Source organism: Trachurus japonicus, chromosome 6, assembly GCF_045865225.1.
Source record: "Trachurus japonicus isolate A0001 chromosome 6, Traja_1.0".
Taxonomy (NCBI): Eukaryota; Metazoa; Chordata; class Actinopteri; order Carangiformes; family Carangidae; genus Trachurus; species Trachurus japonicus.
Window position 1 is genome coordinate 29,769,618 of NC_140912.1, and position 21,636 is coordinate 29,791,253.

At 41.8% G+C, this 21,636-nt stretch overlaps 1 protein-coding gene across 1 annotated transcript; it reads right to left on the reverse strand.

Annotated features, from left to right (window-relative positions):
* Nucleotides 1–562: 562 nt before the first annotated feature.
* Nucleotides 563–18,605, reverse strand: tes (testis derived transcript (3 LIM domains)). Its single transcript, XM_085780200.1, has 8 exons — nucleotides 18,374–18,605; nucleotides 12,431–12,516; nucleotides 9,075–9,388; nucleotides 8,431–8,621; nucleotides 6,719–7,258; nucleotides 4,307–4,522; nucleotides 3,235–3,393; nucleotides 563–1,974 (listed from the first exon to the last, which is right to left on the reverse strand). The coding sequence occupies exons 1-8, from the start codon at nucleotides 18,398–18,400 to the stop codon at nucleotides 1,783–1,785; spliced, it is 1,725 nt and encodes a 574-aa protein (XP_085636326.1). The 5' UTR covers nucleotides 18,401–18,605; the 3' UTR covers nucleotides 563–1,782.
* Nucleotides 18,606–21,636: the final 3,031 nt, after the last annotated feature.

Below are 21,636 nucleotides of genomic sequence, written 5' to 3' on the forward strand. Positions count from 1 at the left end.
TCATCAAGAATTAAAGTCAGAGGTTCAAAGAGGTTCACATACCGTCGTAGTTCCGACCATAAACGGCGATTCGGCTGTGTTATTCTCATGACTCGCCACGAAGGACCAGCATTTCCGCCACCACTAATAATAACAAAATAACGATAGAGACAGAACAATATATTTATCGAAAATGGGCCCATTAACAAGTGTGGGTAGCGGAGATTCATCCACATTAACGTGAGACTTTTTTATAACCGAATAGAAACTCCTCGTTGTCCCTTGAGAAATGAGAAAACATAAAAACGAATACTAACTTGATTTTTATTACTAGTAAGTAGATAAAAGTAGAAAAAAAGAAGATATTGTTAGGGTTTATAACCCAATGTAATATTGTAATCCTAAAATGTTATTCCCATGTGATTTTTTCCTTCTGAAGATGCAGCCTGTTTACATGTTGTCTACTTGTGAAGCCCCTCATCTCCTCATCACCATCCTGAGATCTAATGAAGCTCCAGTGGAAACAGCTGTGTGGGTGGACGGAGCTTTAATTAGTCATGGAAGTGGAAAACTCGACATGCTCAACAATTTAAAGTGCAGTTTATTGCATGAAAAAGGAAAAGCACTTATTTGACACAAAAACAACAACAGTAAAAAAAAAAGTGACAGAAAAGTAAAAAATTTCATGTTGAACACATTTATAGTGGTTTTCCTCAATTCATCAAGTCTTTTTGTACCATGACAAACACATCAGCTTTACAGTGTTTCTATCCATCATGGGGCCAGTGGGTCAGACAAGTAGAAATTAACAAAAAAGACTTTATTCATCTTTTTTATTTTGTTTTTTACTTATATCTTTCTTATTTCTGCAAATGTTCAGTATTAATTTAATTAATAAATGTAGATTCACTTTGCACCTATAAAGAATAAATAGAGAATTAATCACCTGCATATCATGTTGCATTATGAGGCGTTATATTTATATACTGAACAACATTACACTGTGTTACCAGCTCATTAGTTAAATACTAAAGCAGACTGATGTTTTTCTAACGATCTGAATCTTTGTTCACTTTGCATATACCCACACTGAATGTAATTGCAGAGCTGTTGTTTGCATTGCAGTAGTTCAGTTTGCACAGGTGCACACACACAAACACAAAGGTATAAACTGCTAAACTGGTGGGGAAGGGTTTTTTTTTTCACATTGTTTTGTTTCCGTACAAACACATGAAAATACTTTGTTTAGATTTCACTGAACATTATCTGATCACTCTGAGCCAAACACAACGATTGGATTGAGGATAAGGAGGTTGTTAATTATTACAATCAAATTTTTCACTTTGCTCTGGTCTCTTTTTGCTCGTCATGTTGCTGAGCTTCAGTAGTAGAGGCTGTAAAGCACAAAGTTCAGACACAGGTTTAACATGAATAAATTTGTTATAAACTGCCACCTCTGATCAGTACAAAATTAATCTCATTAGTATGAAAATACAGTGCAAGAAAAGCTTGGAAAAAAACAAACAAACAGAAGATGTTGAGACTGATTTGTCAATACTGGTCTTTCATGGACAAAAAGGAAGGAATGGACTTATTATTATTGTTGTATATCTCTGTGTTAGAGGTTTGAGGCACTCTACTTTATGCTAACACAACCACACGACCTATGCAGCTGCACCAGTGTTTGTTTTCCCTGCTCTGGTTCTGGTTCTGGTTTTGAGCTGGAACCTGGTCCTGGTTTTCTCTCTGGTGGTTGTGGAGCAGATGGGAGTTGTTTGTTCTTGCAGTTGCTTTAAGCAGCGTCTACGCCATGGTTTTCTTCTTGCACTCCACGGAGCAGAAGAGGAAACCCTGCACGGCCATGAAGCGCTGGCCCATCAGGCACTTGGAGCAGCCGGAGCACTTGAAGCAGTCGGGCTCGGCGTGCCAGTGGTGGTCGCCGTAGGAAACCCGCTGAGCCTCAGGCTCCACCGGGTTCTGGCAGGCCGCGCATTTCTGAGAGGGAGGAGGAGATAATGATGGTGAAGACACACAGTCGGACATTATATTAGATGTTTGTGTTAGCTCCATACGGTATGAAGGTAGATGTTTGTGTTAAAGCTCCATACAGTATAAAGGTAGATGTTTGTGTTAAAGCTCCATACAGTATAAAGGTAGATGTTTGTGTTAAAGCTCCATACAGTATAAAGGTAGATGTTTGTGTTAAAGCTCCATACAGTATAAATGTAGATGTCCATGTGTAGTGTGATTATAAAGCAGCTCTAGGTTTTATATTAATACTGTGAAAGTATCAAAGCCTCAGTCCACAGAGAAATGCACACAGTCTGTATTCAGAAACTGAGCCTTAAAACCAGCCGTCAGGACTTCCTGTCACTTTGTGATGTCACAACAAAGCCCCGCCCCCTCACCTGGACCCACCATCCATCCAACAACTTGTAGGATTTGGTTTCTCTGAGTGTTTTATTCTGAAATCTGCTCTATTTTTTATTGGATCAGTCAGAAAACAAGTCAGCCAATCAGAAGAGAGGCTCAGAGCCTCCTGTTGTTACTAGAGCTCCAGAGAAAAGCTGAGAGAGGAGATGGAAAACTACACCGAGATAGTATTTAGTTCTTAAAACTACAAATGTATCTTTTTAAGGAGTAAATATGTCAAATAAAATACAGAAGAAGAAGAAAACACTTTTTAGAAATATGATAATCTGTTCTAAATGCTCGGTTGCACGGTGGAATCCCGGCTCCTTAACGTTTACAATGACTCAGTCAGAAATGAAGGAGAGTATGACGGTGCGGCTTTGTGGGGGATTACGTCGGATAAATCATGTAAACACACGCCGCGTGCTTCACATTCTTGGTTTTGGGTGGTCGACGTTCAGTCACAGCAGCAGTGAACTGATGACCTGTGATGACCTCTGTCAAACTTTACAATTTGAGTCCTTATATTATACAATTATGTGCTTTTCGGTAGCATGAACCTATTTTTATATTTTCAACAGGAGATGTCAAAGTGCCTCATTTCCAAATTCACCATATGACAGCAGCATTTTGTGACAATAGCTCCTGTCAGTCAGTCAGTCGGAGCAGAACAGGCTCATGGTTTTAGGGTTTTGTCATTAAGTGCCACTCAGACTGGGAATGCGTGGTTAACATGGCAGCGGTCCTATAAATAAAAAAACAACAATCTGAAGTATTTAAACAAACAGAAAGCCAGAGAAAGAGAGAGAGAGAGAGAGTGTGTGTGTGTGTGTCTCCTCTCACCACAGCGTAGCTCTTCATGTAGCAGGGTTTGCACACGGGCTTCTCGTTCTCCATGACGTACGTCTCGCCGGCCAGGATGCAGTCGCACTCGAAGCAGCAGAAGTGCTTCAGATGCCAGTTCTGCCCCTCGGCCTGGGTGTACTCGTTACTGAAGATCAGCTGTGGACGGACAAACGGACAAAAAGACACACGTCGTCAAACTGTCCAGTAATGCTGATGATGCACGCACTGTTAAAAAAATGACTGTTCAAAATCCAGCATATACGCACAACAAGAAGGAGCTTTTACGTTGTTTGAATGTGGGGTTAAAAGAGTGTCCAAACATAATCCAGTTCAAAAAGAAGTACAAAGAAATGATTTTCAACATGTACAGGAATGAGGATGTTTGACAACCACAAGGTGCTTATTATTATTTATTTGGGTATTTACCCACTTAGTTTTATTTGTTGCTCTGCTGGTGTTACCTTCAGTTTGTCTATGTGTTTGTATATGTCTTTATATATGTATATGCCTATATATTAGAGGGATAAATATTAGTGATTGTATGTGTCTTTATATATGTATATGCCTATATATTAGAGGGATAAATATTAGTGCTAATATATTAGAATAAATCCATATGGTATGTATATGCTTACGGTATATATTAGAGAGATAAAGATTAGTGATAATATATAAGAATAAATCCATATAGGCCCATGTATATGCCTATATATTAGAATAAATCCATAAACTGTATGTAGTATATGCCTATATATTAGAGAGATAAAGATTAGTGATAATATATTAGAATAAATCCAGCTAAATAAACTTATAAATTAATTTATTGTATACTGGTAGATTATAATGACAAGGAAGCTTGATAGCTAATTTATGAATAGAGGGTGGGAGTAAATAAGTTTTACTTCTTCCCACTCCTTTTCAGATATGAAAAAAAAAATCTAATCTATTTTCAGTGTTGTCTTTGTAAGGTATTTATTTGTTATGTCTATCCATTACTGTATTATTTCTTATTTCTTTCAATATGTCCGAAATAAACCAAAACTAACTAACAGCGGCAGGTCTGACTCACCTCGTCGCAGCCTCCACAGCGAGGCTTCTCACTGTCTCCGTAGTGACGACCGCAGTACAGCTTCCCCTTCTTAAAGAAGTAGATCATGTCCACCAGCAGCTCGTTGCAGGTGCAGCACACAAAGCACGCTGGGTGCCACAGCTTGTCGTAGCCGGCGCGCTCGGCGTAGACGGCCGGCTCGCCCAGACGCATCGGCTGCTGGCACTGATGGCACGTCTACCAGAAAGAAAAGAGAATTGGTTTTTATTATCGTCATTTTTTATCATTTCATTTGTTTTAATCTAAACTGCTTCAGTCTGAGCTCGACTGACTCGGGTGAGAAGTCAGTCGCATCCTGTCCCAAACAGATTCCTTTCATCTCCTTTGGTAATAACAAAGAATTATTATGCACTTCAGAGTGGGTTTACACAAAGACCAACATCCCCAGCCGTCACCGAGGTGGGTTCAGAGTGGAGCCGGAGCTCGTTTGATCGTCTGACAAAGAAAGAGGCCATTTTTTACTGTATAAAAGGAACATTTGAAGTGTGTTTGTCTCTGATTTCTGCCCATTTGTCGCCCTGAGATCTGTGTTATAACAGACGCCGCTGTAACAGGAGCCTGGTGTCTCTCTCCAGTAATGAGGTGATGAGATGAAGTGAACAGAAAGTTGTTTAGTCATTTCTGCCAGGAGAGAGGAAGGTGATATTTCTGTCTCTTCTCCATCATCTCTCTCCTTTTTAATCAAACCCGGTGAAGTAAATAAACACCCTGAGTTTATTCTATCGGTACCGGCCGATTGTAACTGTAAAAGTCTGTTTTCATCAGTTGCAGGTGTGAACATGCTGCAGCTGATGTGTTTGGCTGCTGCAGTGACGTCAATCAGCCGACGACAAACTTCAACATACTTTGAAGTATTTCCAGTAGACAACATCACTGTTACAGTATTTATAATGCTTGTAAAGCAGCAGTGATGTGATGTCTGTAGCTTTGTCATCACAATAAGAGTTAACAGGTTTATTCTGAAGGAGGAGAAACCTTGTTTTCCTCTTTTAAATTAAAAAAAAGATGTGTATAAATCTGTTTTTTCATCTGCAATCAGCCATAATGACTTTGAAAATATCTGCACATTGGAAATCTGAAAAAAATAAAAACATAGATAGATGCACACTACCGTGCATCTCTAAGTGCTACAGAAAAAAGATAAAACTGAACTGAACTGACACTGTAAAGTCATAGATACAGGAGGGAATGTAGGGAGATTATACAATAGAAACATAAGAAAATAAAAAAGAGGAGAAGGAGGATGACAACGACAATAACAACAACATCATCATGGAGGACAAAACTGGAAAAGTCTTGTGTCTCTTCAGCTCTGCTGCTCTTACACAACCTCCTCCTCCTCCTCCTCCTCCTCCTCCTCCTCCTCCTCTCAGCCCAATATAAAATCTTTCCTAATGAGTCACAGTAGAAATGAAGCAGGAATAAATCATTAGACCCCAGACAAGGATTTAATAACTGCACATGGTGATAAATATTATAAAACTTCTGATTTATGACCCAGAGTGGATCATCAGTAAATCACTAAAACTCCTTCATCCCGAGGGGAGGTCCACTCCAGACAGAGTTGGTCTGATGGCGCCATCTAGTGTCTGAATCAGCAACAACAGGTCTTTGTAACTAGTACCACCAGTTACAATGGACCAGTACCATTGTATTTATATGTTTAAAGGGCTCCACTCTGCCCCTAAACGGAGGCATTTTGCCCCTAAAATTTGAGACAGTGCAGGTAAATTTTTCATCTACCTGCACATGTGCAACTCAAAGAATCTTGAATCTGTCAATACAGGTGTCGGGCCAATGTGTGTGTGTGTGTGTGTGTGTGGGGGGATCACATATGAAAAGGAAATGTGAATATTTGCTTTGCAAGTCAATTTACAGTTTGCGCCTGTCAATTTTCTGCTTGTGCTCCTAAAATTTTAAGTTAGGGACCCACTGTGTTCCTTGTAAAAAATGTATTTTATTGGGGTTTTAAAAGGGACTATGAGGAGTTTTGGAAAGTTTTGTGTTTTCACACTACATTTCCCATGAGCCTCTGCGTGCACGGTTAAATTCTTGGATCAGTGCAAGACGGATTAAAGTGAAAACATTTGCAAAAACTATTTTCTATTACTATCTTTTTTACTATTTTATTTACATGTTTGGCGTGTATATGGACCTTACAAACAAACATCATTTTTCTTTCACTTCACAATTGTGCGCTACTTTGTGTTTGTCTATCACATAAAACCCAAATAAAAAACATTTAAGTTTGTAGTTGTAACGTGACAAAATGTGGAAAAGTTCAAGAGTTGTGAATACTTCTGCAAGGCGTTGTGTATGACACGGAGACAACCTGATAAACAGACAGTAGATAAATAAATAAAAACATCTTACAAAGTTCTGAGGGAGTCCAGCGTGCTGAGCTCCAGGGACGCCCATCGCTCCGGCCGTGGCTGCGGTTCCCATGGCTCCTCCTGCTGGACCCAGACCGCCAGCTGGTCCAGCCCCTGGAAGTGGTCCAGCACCTCCAGCACCTCCAAAACCTCCAGCAACTCCAGCTCCCACCCCAGGACCCCCCATCGCCCCAACACCAGCACCTGCAGCCCCCGGTCCAAAGCCAGCTCCAGGTGCAGACCCAACACCTGCCCCTCCGGCTCCTCCAGCTCCAGCGGCTCCCTGGCCTCCTCCTGCCTGCACGGCGGCGGCCATCTCCTCGGGCAGCATGACGTCTCCGACCCCCAGCGCCTCGTCCTTGTACTTGCGGACGAACTGCTGCATCAGTTTGACCTCGGCGGGGCTCAGCTCGTGGCACAGGGCCGGGTCCTGGTCGTGCTCGGGGAGCTGCCGGGCCATCTGCTGCCGGCGGTACGCCGCGCCCTCTGAACCGGCCACCGGGCGCTTCTCTGGAGGGAGCAGCTCGATGTAACGCACCGCCTGGAAGGAGTCGGAGGGAGGACGAGGAGGAAATGTTTAATAAAGAACAGAAATAAAGTGTGAGAAGGACAGAGAGACACCGAGGACCAATCAGAGACAAGGTGAAGGGAAACTGTCCTGTGCTGTGGTGGGAAGCTTCAGTCCCACAGATACAGAACCAGACTAAACAAAGACACAAACACACACACACACACTGGCTGCTGCTGCTTCAGTCACCAGTAACATGAGGGATTACAACAACTTTATCAAAGACATCAGGACTAATATTGATACGACTGGGACCTCTAGTGGCCAAAGTCGATGTTACATCAACCCCCCCAAAACTTCCTGGGTCATAAATGCTCATAAACTTGATCAATATTTTAAGGTGATTAAAATGAATCCAAATAAAGACTCAGCTTATCGTCGCATGTTCTTTCTCACACAATCCAATTCTTCATTAAATAGACAGTAAACTCAATACTAAACTTCACACTAAATTCACCCCTGTGGTTAACAACATTTGTTTGGTCCACTAAGGATTTGGCTAAACACAAGAGAAGCAATTTCTTTTTCTTTTGCTGCAAATCACTATTTTAGACGAGCCTTAAAGAGGAACTAAGCAGGATTTCTCCCATGGCTATGCTACATTTTTACCTCAATGAAGAAGCTCTGGAGTAATTGTAAATCCGTAACTCGCAATCTTTTGTTTATGACAATTAAGACTACACAAACATACATGTCGTAACATCGTATATGTTATATAATGTTATCCACTGCTCCATGTATTGATTTTTCAACGGCTTTGTTGTAAACAAATGCACATGGCCAGGAGGAGGGTTAGCAACACAGAGGAAAAGCGACTGGACTTGCATAGTTCCTCTTTAAAAAGTGAATATTGACTTGGTTAAAACTCAAAGTGGTGATATAATAATAAGCCTTTGCTTATTTGTGGAGCAGTTTGCTTTTTCCTGTTAGTATTTTTAATCATGACTGAAGACGACCCACCTGTTTGCACTGGCTTTGAAATCCATGGTCAGCTTCATTCATTTTTTTTGTATCTTCGTGGCACTTACTGTGTTGTGTGTAATCTGATTTTATCTCTTATTTGTTCATGTATTGAATTTAAAGCTTGCACACCTTAAACTTTGACCTTCTATGATAACTAATGTTCTGTCTTTGTTAATTCTTACCAGATACTTGTTGGCGACTGGAGGAGCCCACTCGTATGTGACGGACTTCATTGGTACCGGTGTCACGCTGGCTGACGTGGCGCCGACCGGCATCGCCGCCTTGTCGCCGCTCGCCGGTGCAGAACCTGCTGGTACGGGCTGAACCTGGGCACCCGTCCAAGCTCCAGCTGGATGCACAGAACCAGCACCAGCTCCAGCACCGGGACCAAAACCAGAACCAGAACCAGCACCAGGACCAAAACCAGAACCAGAACCAGCACCAGAACCAGCACGGGGACCAAAACCAGCTCCAGCTCCAGCTCCAGCTCCAGAACCAGCACCGGGACCAAAACCAGCTCCAGAACGAGCACCAGAACCAGCACCGGGACCAAAACCAGCTCCAGCTCCAGCTCCAGAACCAGCACCGGGACCAAAACCAGCTCCAGCTCCAGCTCCAGAACCAGCACCGGGACCAAAACCAGCTCCAGAACCAGCACCGGGACCAGCACCGGGACCAAAACCAGCTCCAGAACCAGCACCGGGACCAAAACCAGCACCAGAACCAGCACCGGGACCAAAACCAGCTCCAGCTCTAACTCCTGCACCTGCACCGGCACCGGCACCGGCTGGAGAACCAGCTCCAGAACCAAAACCAGCTCCTGCACCGGCTCTAGCTCCGGCCCCGGCAGCCTGTACCGATCCAGCTCCAGCAGGTTGCACAGACCCGGCTCCGGCTCTGGCGGACGGCGGTAGGACGGTGGAGGAGGCGCTGGGCGGGAGGATGTAGGCGGTGGAGGAGGCGGGCAGCGTGACGGTGATCATGTTGCCCTTGTAGCTGGGGATGCCGTCGGTCTTGAGCTTGGCGATGAGGCCGGTGTATTTGGTGTCCTCGAACAGTTTTCCCACCTTCTTGTTCTCCTCCGAGTTCATGGACACGTCGTGCTCCGTCAGGCCACATTTGCAGTTTCGGCAGATTTTTCTGCAGAGAAGAGAAAAACATTTATATTTGGATTTTTCTAACATTATGTTTTATGTTTTTTAAGTCTTTATTTTCTTAATTATGCTGCTGTGAAAGTCTGTAACCCCTCCTGCTCTTCACTGTATTGTATTTTACAACAATGAACCAAAACAAGGAGCTCAGTGTTTCTCACAAGCCTCAACACAACCTGCTTCATATTTCCAGAGTAACAGTGACATAATTTCAGGCTGCTGCATGAGCGTGTGTCAGCATGAGCAGCAACACAGGCTTTAGTTTCAGATGTGTCGTCGAGCTCTGTAAACTCTTGTTTCACTTGTAAAGGTGACAACAAGCAGCAGAGGAGGCAGAATTCATTTTCTAGATGTGATAAAAAATGTGTGATATGATCAGTTTGACACGGCGTCTGTAAGAAACTGTTGAAGCAGAAAGATCGATCTCTCCAAAAGAACTCAAACTGTTTTTAAATATCACCTCTAAAGACAAGACTTTACAAAGTGCATTCACCCAAAACCCAAACAACAGTAACATCAAACCCAGAAGAACCTGAGAAACACAATGTGAAGTCCCCAACAACATGGACTGAGAACAGGAGGAAAAAAAAAACATAAAAAAGAGGTTGAAGCACAGAAACAACAAAAAACAAGAGAACGGCTGATTTAGGTGCCTGTCCCTTTAAATGCAAATGAACCACTGCTCGCCCCGCCCCTTGGTACCAGGTAGGGGTGGGATTATGCAAATTGGAAAACTAGTTACATCACTGGACAACTAAGGGAACAGCTCATAAAACCACATGGATTTCAACCTTAGGGAGCCTGCACATCACAGATTTCTTTTGTCAATTCTTGCATTTTGGGGGCCGAAGGGCAAAACAAACACCCAGATATATGTTAAAGTGATATGTCAACATTTTTTTTTTCGTGTCTTGCCTCACTCCCGAGTCCATGACCAGCAGATAGACACCATCCTTTCGACTGTGTGTGCAGTAACAAGGGAGATAGAGCCGTATCGCCCGTAATTAGCTTAGCTCAAACACTGGAAGTGTATAGGTTAGCCTGCCTCCTACCTGAGCCAAAATTAGCAGTCAGAAGATGATTTCATTTTAGCTCTAAACTCTGTAAATATATCACTTTATCGACATTTCAAACATTTTTAGGCGAGAAAGTAGCCGTTTAGATCAGCAGTGTGTCGTTAATTTGTCTAAATACCAGCTGTTTACAATTTTGTTTGAACGAATTTGGCGCTACTTAAGCTAGCCGTTCTGGTTACTTCCAGTTACTTTCACAAAATAAAACACCCGTTGCCCTTTACATACAGAAGTGCTTTTACTTTGAAACAGGAAGCTAACCTACCCTCGATGTAGCTAGCTTGAACCAAAATAAACCGTCTTAGCTTGAACCCTCCGTTTTGACCGATCTTGTCCCGTTACCGGCATTTGACCGCTCAAGATGCCTTACCGGAGAGTTTTGTCAGCTCTGAGACGAAGATCGGTCCGTTTAGAGTTGCTGAAGAGTTTCTCTGATGACTTTAGGTGGAGGCAGGCTAACACTACCGATACACTTCCAGCGTTTGAGCTAAGCTAATTACGATCGGGCGATCTCCCTCATTACTGCACACACAGTCGAAAGGATGGTGTCTATCTGCTTGTCATGGACTCGGGAGTGAGGCAAGACACGTAAAAAAAAAAAAAAAAATGTTGGCGTATCCCTTTAAAGAGCCTTCAATAAGTGATATTTCCATAATATGTGCCCTTTAAGGTTTGGAGTGCTGAAGCGGAAGCAGGAAGTAACGGCCCCATGGGCCCTCAATTCGAAAAAAGTCTCCATACAAATGAACGGGACTCCAAGTTTTATTTCGTGATCCGTTTGAATTGTGCCATGAGAAAAAAATATGTCCTCTACCTGTTTAAAACATCACGTTTCATCCCGAGAAATCAGCAGTTTGTTGTAAAACTATTGTAAAATAAAATTCCGAAGAGTCCGTAACCAGAAAGACTACAGGTGGCGTAGGTGACGTCACACACCAAATGCCGCCCTTTCCCGTGTCAGTTGGTGACGTATTTTTTGTGGGACACAGATCTGTAGTCCGTAGAGCGTCGTCACACTAAATACATTCTTCTGTTGCCGTTTTACAACAAACTGCTGATTTCTCGGCATGAAACGTGATGTTTTAAACAGGTAGAGGACATATTTTTTTCTCATGGCACAATTCAAACGGATCACGAAATAAAACTTTCGAATAAAACTTTTTTCGAATTGAGGACCCATGGCGCCGTTACTTCCTGCTTCCGCTTCGAAACTCTATAAAGCAGCCTGTCCTGATCCCTACAGATCCAACATGGCCACCGCCCTCTGTCTGTCTGTCTGTCTGTCTGTCTGTCTCCCGGTTTGACCTCAGACATGTCCGAGCTCAGACAGGTCTGGTCTGGGCCTTTGTGCCGGGGCCGTGGTGGCATCGGGGCACCTGGAGCTGCCTTCAGGAAAAACCCAGCCATGTGTGGAGAACAAAGGTCCAGACAGAACAGCCCAATTACTGCCCCCGTGCACACAGCGCCACAGACGGGGGAGCCCTGGGTGGTCCGGGGTGGAAGTACACTGCCCCACATTGGAAAGAAAAACACAACACAGTCTCTGCACCATCATCTAATGTTCCTCCTGCCCCCCCCACCCCCTCCTCAATCAGACCTGAAGTCCCATCCAGTCCAGACTCACACTGCTCTGGTATTTCGTTAACAATGAGCCGACGGGGCGTTGGAGCGCAGCAGCGTGGGCCCATTAGGATGATGATCAGAGGGTTTTTAATTCAGCAAAGTGATGTTATTGACCAGAGTTACTGCTTTTTATTGTTCCAGCAACAATGTGCTGAAGGACGAACCACGACTGTCCTGGTTCGTAACTCTTGACTGAAATATCTGGCAAGTTCCCCATAAACCCACTGTGTACACACCCCCGGTGTGGACACAGGAAGTCAGAGGTTTTAATCCTGATGTCTTATTAGTGTTAACTGTGTTTCTGTGACGATGAGAAAAAGAAAACTTGAACCAACCTCCAGAAATGCAGCTCGAATCCTTCGCACTTGTCCTTGCATTTCAAACAGGCCGCTCCGGCGCCAAACTCGTGGCCCAGGGTCATCTGTCGACAGAGCACATGAACACATGTGATTTCATACTTTAGTTTTGATTATTTCATTTATGTCCAGAGAAATACCTTGTTTCCTCAGGATGAGATGAAGGCTGCAAAACTACATTCAAAATTCAGAAAAAAAGTTGGATGAATCAGAAGTCAGAGTGTTTTATCGGCCACATACAAGGAATTTGGCTGTGGTTTTATATTAGTGCTGGGTATTCACATATAAATACACAGAGAGAAGGTCAACAAAGAAACTGAGCAGGGTAACGCATAAAGAACGGTATGAAAAGAAAGAATAGTAATCAAATACTGTGTTGGATGGTTTGGACATGACAGGTGCACTAAGGATTGTGATGCTAGTGTCCCTCAATGTGTTGATGCTGATGAGAAATACAACCACTTATAAAGTAGTCTCATTTATTGTTACTAACTTATTCTAAGTATTTTGTATTGTATCGTATCAAATCTTATCGTATCTTATATCGGATCAAATCGAATCGTAACATATCAGACAAAATAATTTCATATCATATTGTAACATATTGGATCAAATTGTATCGTATAATATTGTACAAATCTTATCGTATTGTATCATATTGGATCAAATCATTTCGTATCATACTGGTTCAACTCGTATCGTATCAGATCAAATTTTATTGGATTGAATCAAATCGTTTCGTATCAAATTAAATCAAATTGTATCGTATCAAATCTTATCCTGTCAAATCGAATTGTAACATATCAGATCAAATTGTTTTGTATCATACTGTAACATATCGGATCAAATTGTATCATATCATAAAATATTGTACAAATCTTATCGTATTGTATCATATTGGATCAAATCGTTTCGTATCATACTGGTTCAACTCGTATCGTATCAGATCAAATTTTATTGGACTGTATCAAATCGTATCATATCGTAATGTTATTATCTGGAAACACCAAAAGTCATAAAATCGGACATAAGGTGAAAACTCATCTCAGTTTACAGGACGGGAGGGGACTTGATTTCTCTGTTTTCTGCTGTTTACTCTTTTCTCATTTATAGAAGCACAAGATAACACAGGATAAGGAAACCTCACAACACCTTGTTCTACTCTCACCTGGGTGAGCAGAGTGTGTGTGTGTTTCCGTATGTGCAGCCACTATGACATCATCCACCAACAGATGCAAAGCATTTAGGGAACACTGGTAAACTGCAATTAGAGAAAATGACCGTGTTTACACTCTCTAAGTCTCTGTATGAACACTGGTGCCACCCACCACCATGAGTAAATGACTAACCTGTGGCAATGATTGAAATTTAAGTATATCACATTTTCTTTTTGACTCTGACAGGACAAATAAACTGAGTATGACTGTGGCCACTAACAAATAAAGTCTTGGTTTGGGAGAAAACTGTATTTAAAGTGAATAAACACTGATTTTTTTTCTCCTTCTTGCCTTTGTAGAGCGACTTCAGCAGAACTTTATTCTCCAACAGAATAAACCTCCAGCTGCCTCTTCTAAAGACCAGGACGTTTTTCTTTCTGTCTGCAGAGTCTGTTGCTCTTTTCTCTCTGAGGCTTTGGCCTTTTCTCCGTCTTCAGTGTCAAACAAATCTCGCGTCCACCTTCAGCCATTACTGCTGTTTACGACCATATATGGTCGGCTATTCAATGATGCTGAAAGCCGCTGTCAGAGAGATGTTTCTGACCCAAAAGAGACGAAATGGTGAGGAATGCAGACGGAGACTCTCTCTCGGTCCTGATGCCAGTGTTTCAGCCCAGAGAAAAGTCAGAGAAAGAGAAAGAGAGAGAAACTTTTTGTTCCTCCACCTGGGAGTCGTTCAGGAGCACGAGACAAAGTTAAACAACATGATTTGTGGTGATAATTTAAACAGCGAATACACACGTAAATCTCACTTTCACCTCTGCAGGAATAAATGATCACATCAGTTTATTTGACTATTTATGGTTGTGAAACTGTGCCATAAAACTCCACCTCATCCAGCTGACACCATAATCCCAAACTGCAATTTTTACTCCTTAAATATGTATAACTGAATAATCTTTCTTTATGTTAAAGGGATAGTTCAACATTTTGGCAAATTGGCCCATTGCCATAATCCCTATAGTCATAGCAGTAGGTTTGTTACCTTTAATTGTCGGTGCAAGCTATTTTTAGAACGGTGGAGCAGAGCCGTGAGCTGCTCAGAGCTACAAATATTAATCCAACAACTCCACAACGCTCTGGTGGACAAGTTGTGACCTGCACATTCACCACGCTATGAGATAATAACACAACGTTACCAGACAGAGTTGTTTTAGAGGGAAATACAGAAACTGCTTGATGAAAAACTGCACCCGACGGGAATGTGCATCAGCGGTTTTGCATGAATTTACCTCTAAAACAACTCTGTCTAGTAACGTTCTGTTATTATCTCATAGCGTGGTGAATGTGCAGGTCACAACTTGTCCACCAGAGCGTTTTGGAGTTGTGGGATTGTGTATTTGATGACCAAGAAATCCCATGAGCCTCTGTAGCGTAGCTCTGAGCAGCTCACAGCTCTGCTTCGCCGTTCTAAAAATAGCTTGCACCGACAATTAAAGGTAACGAACCTACTGCTATGACTATAGGGATTATGGCAATGGGCCAATTTGCCAAAATGTTGAACTATCCCTTTAAAATGCTTTATATGAAGCACCTGCCCTATGTACTGTACAAATATTCCTGGCCTTAGTGCTCAGCCAGTATTAAACGATATTGAGCTGTCCTTGAGTTATTGAGCTTTCCTGCTTTTCTATGTTTCTTATGGAAATTCCAGTTTCTTGCTCCTTTTTTTTTGGTAGGACTCGGTGTCAGTTGATTTTTTTTTTGAAATACAATACCAAATATTCAGTATCCACTCCAAAAAACCAAAAAACCAACGCTTAACTCTAATTTAAGGAGCCAAACTTCAGAAATGTTAACCGTGAGCTGCACAAAAATGTTGCTGGAATAAAGTTTGAGTCTAAAACTGGTTTATTTTTTTGATGTAAATCATCAACCAATGATCTGATTGACTTTCAATCCTATACACTATGTGCTGGGGATCCCTCCTCTGCTGTTCACCCCGAGGTTTCTCCAACTTTTTCCCTGTTAAGAGTTTTCTTGAGAGTTTAAATACAAATAACCTTGCCTAACGACACAGTTTCAGGCTGTTTTGAACTAAATATTTGGAGTATTTCCTGTTTTCCTTCTTTAGGCAACAAGAACAGAGCATCAGCTGGACATAAAGAGTTAAGTGTTGGTAATTAAGGATGACTGGTCGTTTCTGGCTGAGGTCAGTCACTCACTCAGTCACTCACTCAGTCAGTCAGTCAGTCGACGGTGACGGCGCCGTGCAGAGGCCGAACACTGCTGGTGACAATAGAGCTCAGGTTTACAGCTCAGATGAGTCACAGTCATCATGAGTCACCGGCTGAAGGAGCCATTTTGACTCCAGCTTGGCCACCTGCTCTCTGAGTCTGACCACGACATCTTGTTTGTGCAACATCCAAAAAAAAGAAAAGAAGAAAGAAGCCAAAACACAGATTTTAAATTTCTCAAAATAAAATATAATGACTGTGTGAGTCGTCTTTCCTCTACAGTACGTCTACTGTACTTTCCCTTCATGTGGTGCAGAAACAACCCGACTATTTTTAAGAAGCATGTTTCTGCTTTTTACTGCGTTTAGTTACACAACAATTACGACCACACACTCCTCTGAATGAAACTTCCTTCTTGTGTGGAGCCGGTGGTGGAAAGATGAGGAAATATATAGGTATATATATAAAAAAAGGCACTTCTCACATTTTTTTATATTTGCTTCGTCTTCACTACTTCTTCTATTTTCCAGTTTGTTGTGCAGAAATCTTGACGTTAACCAGATTAGTCAGTTTTTCCTCCCATGCAGCAGCTTCAACAACCACTTAGGTGTTTAGAGAGGAAAATACCTCCCAGTTAGGTCAGACCCTCACACACACACACACACACACACATCCAGAAATAACTTCAATTCAACAGAGTGGCAGTGATGGTGATTTCCCGGCCGGCACAGAGCGCGCTCTCAGTCGCTTCCCATTACCTCTCATGTCTTTTTTTTTCTTCTTTTTTTAATGATTAAATGAGCTTAATTGAGTGTAATATTACCCCAACACACGGTTTCCTTGTGCGATGGTAATTACAGCACCTCTCGCTGACGGAGGAGCTCTCAGTCTCAGCAGAGAGACCCGAGGCCTCCGTCCGGCGGCCGCACTTATCTCCTCCTGGGATTAAAAGCAGATGTCAGACCGGGGCAGTCTGGGTCACCCAGCTGCTCAGACCCACTTTCCTCCAGCAGCAGCAGCAGCAGCAGCTTAAGTGTGTATACAGACGGGCTTCCTGTGTTTTTTAAAAGTGGAGCTGGCTTTGTTATCTTGCCCCCGGGCAGATCTCATTGACCAGAAAAAAACTGGCAACTGGATCTGAAAATATTCTGTAAAAAAACAACTGTAAATTCCTTCCCTTTTGCAGACCACAAACTATTGCCTACTAATAATAACAAAATAAAACAAAAGAGAGCCAAATATGATGTTGTAAAAATGACACAGCAGCCAATGAATTTCCCCTCACATGTAATGCTGCTTCAGCTGTGACGCTTTGTCCCGGCATGTCAGGAATGCAGGGAAAACTGTCAGTACACCGGAAACACGCCGACTGATACACTTTAACTGCACTGTAAACTTTGTGTGTGTGTAGTATGTGTATGTAACTGAAGTCATGGTGGTGACATATTAAATGTTGCAGCTCTGCAGAGTGATTGATGCAGCAGCAGCGGCAGCTCCACATGTCACATCCCATCATATTAACCACTTTGTAGCCCTGCAGCAATTCTGCAACGTAACGAAGTGAACTGTCTCCCAGCTTCCTGCAGGTCTACACAGGAACCAGCAAACTGGAGATGATATGGATCAGGTGTGTTAATAATACCATGTAAGGAAAAATAAACACAGAGACAGAAAAACACACACCAGCCACTGACTTATATACTGTTATAGCAGGTTGGGATCAAGCCAGATACAAAATGCACTTGGTCTTCTGCTATTTTTTTCAGTGCAAAGCCAAAGAATGCAACATATCTAATCAATTAATTGAATAAACTCAGTATTGACATCATATAGCCTTATCCCTGCCTTGGACAATTACACCCACACTTTGATTGTGCCACCTCCCATGCTTGATAACTTTGGTCCCTCCCTTCTGTGACCAAACTCCATTAACAACTCCCTTCATTTTGGATCTTCCTGCTTTAAAACTTGGTATTTCTTATAATTAACATCTATGTGAGTGGCTTTACAATTCGCCATGTGTATAATTAAAACTATCACATACACTATTGAATAAATTAACTGTTAAAACGTGGTTGACGCTTCAGAGCGACGGTCAAGGACAGAGGCGTGATTCATTCAGAGCAACACGCACTGATAATAAAATATAAAAACGAGAGCTAGTTCAGAAACAATATGAAAGCCGAAGTTTATAAAGTCACATATTGTTTAAATAAAAATCACTAATATGTTACAAAACTAATGTGTTTTGTTTATATAGGCTACATTTCTAACACAGTTTGTCATTGAGTTTTCCTAACAGATGGAGACACGCTGTTATAACGGAAGTAGCTTTGCTAGGAAACGCACAAACCGAGACACTTTCGAAATGAAAGTATTAATCGATAAAGTTCGCCTGTGTTACAGTAACTTCGGTGACCACCAGCACCCCCACCACCTGCCCCCGGCCCTGCACACCTTCTCAGGGCGTTGCTCACACCGCGGCGCAGACAGAGAGAGGGAGGGAGAGGGGAGAGAGGGAGACCTACCTTCTTCACTTCCTTCTCTATCTCCATGGTTTTTCTGTGTTTAACGTCAGGCGGCGACAAGTTTCTCAGAGTCCAGACGAAGCGACCAGCGAAGTTTCCGCCCGAGAGATAAACTGTCAAAACCAGCAGAAGCGACGACAGGAAACGGAGCGGAGAGAGAGATGATAAAACAACCAACCCGGTCGCCGCTTCTCGCTCCGCTTTCTCCTCGGAGGTCCCGAAACACACTCGGTCAAGATCGGAACATTCAACGAAGTCGTTTCCGGTCAGGACTTCAAAATAAAACGCATGTTCGCGAGTGAATGTAAATCAATCAATTCATCTTTATTGCAGACACAATAACTGGTCCATGCAGACAAAAAAATAAAATATAATGAAACAGATTGAACAAGAAAGAGAGAGCGAGGAAGGGAGGGAGGGAGGGAGGGAGGGAGAACCGAATATCAATTCTCTGTTCCCTGAATCATCCAGGCGGCACAAAACAAAAATAAATTATAGGCATCAAATTTCTTAAAAGTGCCTCACAGTTAAAGCAGAATGTTTGTCTTCCGACGGCAATCACTTACATAGAGTGTTAATTTGGTCTGAAACACGGGTCTGTCAGTCACTCTGCTCAGCTGTAAGCCGAGGAGAAAACTTTCCTTGTATCCTACAACCTTTATCCAATGAGGAGAGAGAACGGCATAAAGGGGCGGTCCTCTCTGTGTGTGCAGCCAAGGGATGCGCGTGAATGTGGTGACGTAGGGACGAGGGCGGGGACTGCTAACTCCATCGGCTGACAGGAAGTTAGCCAAGAATCAAGATCGCTTACTTCTGCTTTAAGCACATTTGTACAATAAACAAACAGTTGACTAGCACTATATGCACCTGAAGCAACTTTAGTCCATCATTGATTGTAGGCCACAATGAGCCGCCGCACAGCCCTTCCTGTGACTGCACTAGAGATGTGCTGTGTACATATGTAGGTGTGCAGAAAGCTGAATAAAGAACATTTTAAGTCAACTGAGCATGTAATCTACTGAATTTACAGAGGAGCATTTGCTTGAGCATATTGCTTAGGCTACTGCTATATAACAGAATATGATATCATAGAATATATACAATATAATACATTTAATCACTCAGGAGAAACAACCAGGAGAATAGATAAACAATCCAAAAAAAAAAAGTGCTATCACTGTGAGTAACAGGAACGTGCTGCCTTTTACTTTGAAATAAACTGTCCCTAACTTCCGGAAGGGTCTTTACGCAGCTTCTCGAACTTGACGCTTTCTACTCTGCCCGTCCACAGTTTTATTTTCATTGAAGGTTCAAGGAGAGCTCCTGCTTTGATCGAGCTGCAACTCAGCCAATAGGAAGAGAGAAAGTGGGCACTCCAACACAGGCTGACCAATCAGAGAGCAGCAGGGGCGTGGCCACGTGGTAACAAAGGATGTGATATTACTCTGACAGATTCAACCTGCTGTGGTGCAGACCAGGGGCGGAGCCGGTTTATACAGGCCCAGGTTTAATCTAGACTTCATCATCTGATATCTTTATCATGAGTTTTTATTGTTTAAAGACATTTTGTTCAATTTTAACTTTCTGTATTAAAAACATTCAGATATTGTATTTTATTTTTTATTTTTATGATACTGCACGCTTGGATAATCTTCCTGCACAAACCACACACACACCACAGCTGGTTTGTTTTGTGTGTTTTGTGAAACAGTTGCTGAGTTGCCTTGGTAACAGGAAACAAGAGAGAGTTACCAGCTTCCTGTGTGACCGGGTGATGACCTTTGTAGAGGAAGTATCACACACTCTCACACACACCCTGACAGGTCAGATGTTATGTTATCTGTAAGACACGAGGGTTCGATAAGTGAGTGTGCTGTTTTTCAGCAACACTGATGTCTGATCTATTCTCTCTGGTATGAACATCTGTAGCACTAAAGCTCCTTTGGTGTTTGAGTCTCTATAAACTCTGACAGATGTTTCCCCCTCATTTCCAAAGATGTCGTCATTTCATCTGCATTAGAATCATAATAAAGTCTCATCATGCACTGGGAACCATATGAAAAGCTGCAGATGAGCTTCACTGTTACCTATAGAATATATGACTCAAAAAGTGATTTTAGATTAGACCATGCTCTAATTAACAACAAAAATGAACCCAGAGGGTGTGGCTGCAACAGCTTGCACTGAAAATAACACTCAGGCCTAACTGTATGTATAAGCATTTATATTGTTTTATGACAGACTTGGTCACCCTATCCTAAATCTACCATTTCAATATCTCATCTCCCCCTATGGTGGAGGGTAAAACAAGACATGAAAAATAGAAATATTAAATGATTTTCCTCTCCTATGTTGGATCAAGTCAGCGCAAAACTGTACATTCACCTGCTCTGAGACAGAATTTGCAGCTGCAACAGCTTTAGAAAATGTAATGAATTATTTCATATTTGAAAGTACTTCAGTACCTGGGAACTGGAAACCAAACAATAAACAATTTGTTTTACAAACCTGGGATGTAATAAAAAGTGCTTTCCTTCCAAAGATTTCTGGAATAGTTATGATTTTGTATTTATAACCTTTTCTTTTGCTGAAAGTGTTTCGGACAGAACTTGTATGAAATCTAAAAAAAAAACAACAAACAAACCAAAAAAACCTCCCTCAAATGAATCGATCATTGCATCAAATGAGTAGGTAAGTACCGGTAAGTAAGAAAATGAACTAAATAAATAAATAAATACATAAATACATAAAAAATAAAATGGTAATCAACAGTTACAACATAGCTACATATTCTGATAAAATATCAATGTAACAAGCATAAACAAACAATGAAAAGTCAAACAATAAATTAATGAAATGAAACAAATGAAAAAATAACAAAATAGATCATGTAAACACAAAATAATTCAAAAATAGGATAAAATCATTATTGTTGCTTTTTTTTTTTAGGTTAAATTTTAATTTTTTTTTTTTTTAACAACTTTATTGAGAGTATACACAGGACTGAGAGTATACACAGGACTGAATACAGTCAGATGAAATAAGTGTATACAACATTAATACACAACCAAACAATCATAAATACGCCAGGGGATGACAGTAAGACAGAAAAAAACATAAACTTAAATAAATATTTTGTAAAGCTTACAAAGATCATACGTTTTAACAGCTTTTTTATTCTCACAATCACAGAGGGAGGAGATATATTGACCAACATATGCAGACAGTTCCAAGAAGTTTGGCTTCTTACCAGAAAATTTAGC